Source organism: Meleagris gallopavo, chromosome 6 (assembly GCF_000146605.3).
Source record: "Meleagris gallopavo isolate NT-WF06-2002-E0010 breed Aviagen turkey brand Nicholas breeding stock chromosome 6, Turkey_5.1, whole genome shotgun sequence".
In the NCBI taxonomy this organism is placed as follows: Eukaryota; Metazoa; Chordata; class Aves; order Galliformes; family Phasianidae; genus Meleagris; species Meleagris gallopavo.
In genome coordinates, this window is record NC_015016.2 from 2,835,152 (window position 1) to 2,837,100 (window position 1,949).

Here is a 1,949-nt window from a genome sequence, read left to right on the forward strand (position 1 = left end):
CCCATCTTTCTTTCCCAGGCCACCACAGAACCACCAAAAAAGAAACCGGATCCTGTCACTTCGGAGACGGTGGTGATCTGGGGGCTGCGCCTCTGGCAGGTGATTGGTATCTTTGCCATCTTTGTCCTGGCAGTCAGTAAGTTGTAATTCTCTGCCTTGCACCAACCATAGCTCTACCTCCAGTAGGATCTGTGCCTGACCAAATCCAAGAAGGACTACAGACCCAATGACCACAGAGGCCTCAGGCTGAGGCTCTTTGCTGCCTTCAGTGGCATCACTGGGTTTTATTATTGAGTAGAAGAGAGGGGCAGATGGAGTCTTTGCAGGAACCACAGATTGGCCACAATAGCTCCATCCTATAATGCATAGATCCCAGCTAGTGGCATCCCAGAGCAGAATAGAGACTATGGGATTGCTCCATAGGTGAGACTGTGTCAGCTGCAGTACCACACTCAGGCTCAGATGCATCTCACAGCCATAGACTTCCCTGTCACGTTACTTGGCAAAACTCCTGCCACACAACCCATACAGGCCATATATAGAATCACAGAATATCCCAACTTGGAAGAGACCTATAAGGATCACTGAGTCCAGCTCTTGGAGCACAACAGATCTGTCATTAGGGTACCTAGCTGTTATTCTTGGTGCCAAGACTCCTCACTTGATTTTAGCGAGGCTTTTGAGACTCAAAAAAGTCCTTTGGGGATCCAGTCATCAAGATGCCGCTGGCTCACATCCAGTGACTGCAATGGGATCAAGAACTCTTTTAGCACACTTTGAGGATCTGTTTGGCTACAGCCGATTCTCTACTCAGAGTCTTCATCCAGCTTCATTCTCTCACAATTCACCTTCTGGGAACATTATTTAAGCTAGGTTCACCGTGCACTGCAAACTACCATCATAAGCTTGCTTAAGAGAATATCACTTTGGACAAGGCTATAACCATCAAAGTTCAAAGGATGGATCTTCTGCTCTCTTCTTGAGCTAAGAAAATCACACGAAAATGGATCAATTGAATATAAGTCACACTTGATAGACCCATTTCTGTTTCCCATCTTCCTATTACTCTCTAGGCATTTGTGAAGCATTTAACTAATTCTTTTAGTCAGGGAAGGACATGGTCCTGGGCAACCTGCGCTAAGTAGCCCTTGAACAAGGATTTGGACTAGATGTCCTCCAGAGATCTCTTCCAAGCTCAACTATGTCATGAAACGAAGTTACACTGCCTCATCTGTAATTCCCTTGGATCTGCTTTTAGGTCTGGATGAGCAGATCTTCAGAGCCTGTCCCTCATCCCTGAAGGTAAATCCCATCAGCTCAAATATTGCCTCAAATCCTTACCCAATCCAGAGATGACATCACCTCCACAGCCACATGGGCTTAGGCACACCTAGATCTTCTGTTGTTGTCACAGCCTCCTCTTTGGCTGCTGTAGGTAGTCTGTTGCAGTCCTTTCCCAACAGCCTTCCTATTATATTCCCATAAGGCTTAAACCAGAGACAATTTTAAAGCAACTAGAAGCATTTTCCTCTCTTTTGTTTTCCCTATCAGGGCAAGCACTACACCCTGCACCCAGAATCTACAGGATAAGTACTCCCACAGGCTACCTGTTTTCAATCAATGCTGCTTATCCTAATTCATCACATGCCACAACACCCTTGGCAAACAAGCTCAAAAACCTCTACAGAGGAGAGTAAACATAGCCAAGTATTTAATCCTGGTGACTCCATACAACCAGGTGAAAAACACATCCAAATTAACAGCAGGAAACTAAGAACACAAGTATATTTGTGGATGGGTTTATTTTAGGTTGTTTTCTTTGGTTTAGGCACGTCACATTGTAAGGAAATTTACACTCTTAGGTTTGATTACTTTGTTGTTTGTTAGAAAATTGGCTTATATATACCAGTTTACTTGCACCACTCACAGTAAAAAAAAAAAAAAAAGGC

At 44.3% G+C, this 1,949-nt stretch overlaps 1 protein-coding gene across 1 annotated transcript in view; it reads left to right on the plus strand.

The window, feature by feature from the left end:
* Positions 1-1,949, plus strand: part of TMIE (transmembrane inner ear) — a 69,402-nt gene that overhangs the window by 11,094 nt on the left and 56,359 nt on the right. The window contains exon 2 of the mRNA XM_031554014.1: positions 19-136. Within this exon, the coding sequence (XP_031409874.1) occupies positions 19-136 (118 nt within the window). The remainder of the gene's footprint in view (positions 1-18; positions 137-1,949) is intronic.